General features: G+C 34.5%; 1 protein-coding gene across 1 annotated transcript; it reads right to left on the bottom strand.

Annotated features, from left to right (window-relative positions):
• Nucleotides 1–55: 55 nt before the first annotated feature.
• On the bottom strand, nt 56–1077 carry LOC107274594 (laccase-6; the record flags this gene model as incomplete). Its single annotated transcript, XM_015753859.1, has 3 exons — nt 56–494; nt 580–804; nt 877–1077. Coding segments are annotated over 3 exons (596 nt in total), but the record flags the coding sequence as incomplete, so codon positions are not given.
• Between the last annotated feature and the right edge of the window lie 148 nt (nt 1078–1225).

Here is a 1225-nt window from a genome sequence, read left to right as displayed (position 1 = left end):
AGGATTCTTGATGTTCGTCAAGGTTAAAGTTAAAAGTAACAAAAAAAAAACAAACTTCGATGCTTTTGTGAATTTTTATTACCAAAATTACCCCAAATGTTTTCAATATACTTTTCGAAACTTTACTAACAATTAACCAATAACGTACCAAAGTAATAAGATTTAAGTACAGACGTTTACGGGGTACGTATATTCCATTGGTAAGATTGTAGTTTCTCTGCTAAAAAATTACCGAAAGTCAATCACTCTATGCTCCTTCGGGAAAATTTTGATAATATTTGCGTAACAAGAATTTAATAATCACCCAATATTATTTGGTGATTGTTAGATAAAAAACGGATCCATGTTAAAAAAAGGTTTTGGCTTAAAATTGTAACAGCGTGGGAAGAAAGGTGGAACAGGTGGAAGATCAACATAATCATTTCCAACGTGGAAAATCAGATCCATTCCTACAATCATGTGAAAAACTATATGACAATGGAAAAGCCACCAGCCTGAAACACAAGAGGGAACCATTTTAGTTTAATAGTAGCTTTAGATTATGTCACCTATGGACTAACAAAATTGTCAATTGTTTACCTGGATTGTCAGCCTTGAAACGTAATATGACGTAACCTCCGCTGGGTAACAAAACTGTATCTTTTCCTGGAGGATTCTTGTATCCCCCATTACGAAGTTTATTTTCGTGATTTGCTAGTATCGACTTTACATTGCCCTCCGTATCGTTACTCGTGAAATTTCCCATATCGAAAACGTAGAAATCATATCCGTGAAGATGAAACGGATGATAGAGTCCAAGTACAGCTGATGATAATATATAATACTATTAATTTCATTGTTAGCCTAATAAATGAATAAAATATTCTAAATTCTTACATATATCGTATAACATAACCTCGACAACTGAATGTCGTTTAACCTCTAATACGTGAGTGCATTCATAGTGCGTTGAACAATTACGAGGAAGATTATCTCCATTGCAAAATTCTGAAATACCCTGAGAGAGTGGCGGACTCGGTGGAAATACATTGCTGATATTATTGATGATACTGACAAGACCTACTCCATCTCCAGGTACTAGGAAAGCAAAAGAAGTTGAATCACTTTATATGAACTTTATTGAGACAAATAATATAATCGATACGTACTTAGGTAACGGCGATAAGTTCCTGGCTCATAGAGAACATCATTCTGACCTGCATAAGAATGAAAGCCAACTGGCAGT

The sequence above is a fragment of the Cephus cinctus genome, unplaced genomic scaffold (genome assembly GCF_000341935.2).
Source record: "Cephus cinctus unplaced genomic scaffold, Ccin1 Ccin1_scaffold3416, whole genome shotgun sequence".
Taxonomy (NCBI): Eukaryota; Metazoa; Arthropoda; class Insecta; order Hymenoptera; family Cephidae; genus Cephus; species Cephus cinctus.
The sequence above is the reverse complement of the archived record's forward strand: the minus strand, read 5'-3'. Positions and strand labels throughout refer to the sequence as shown.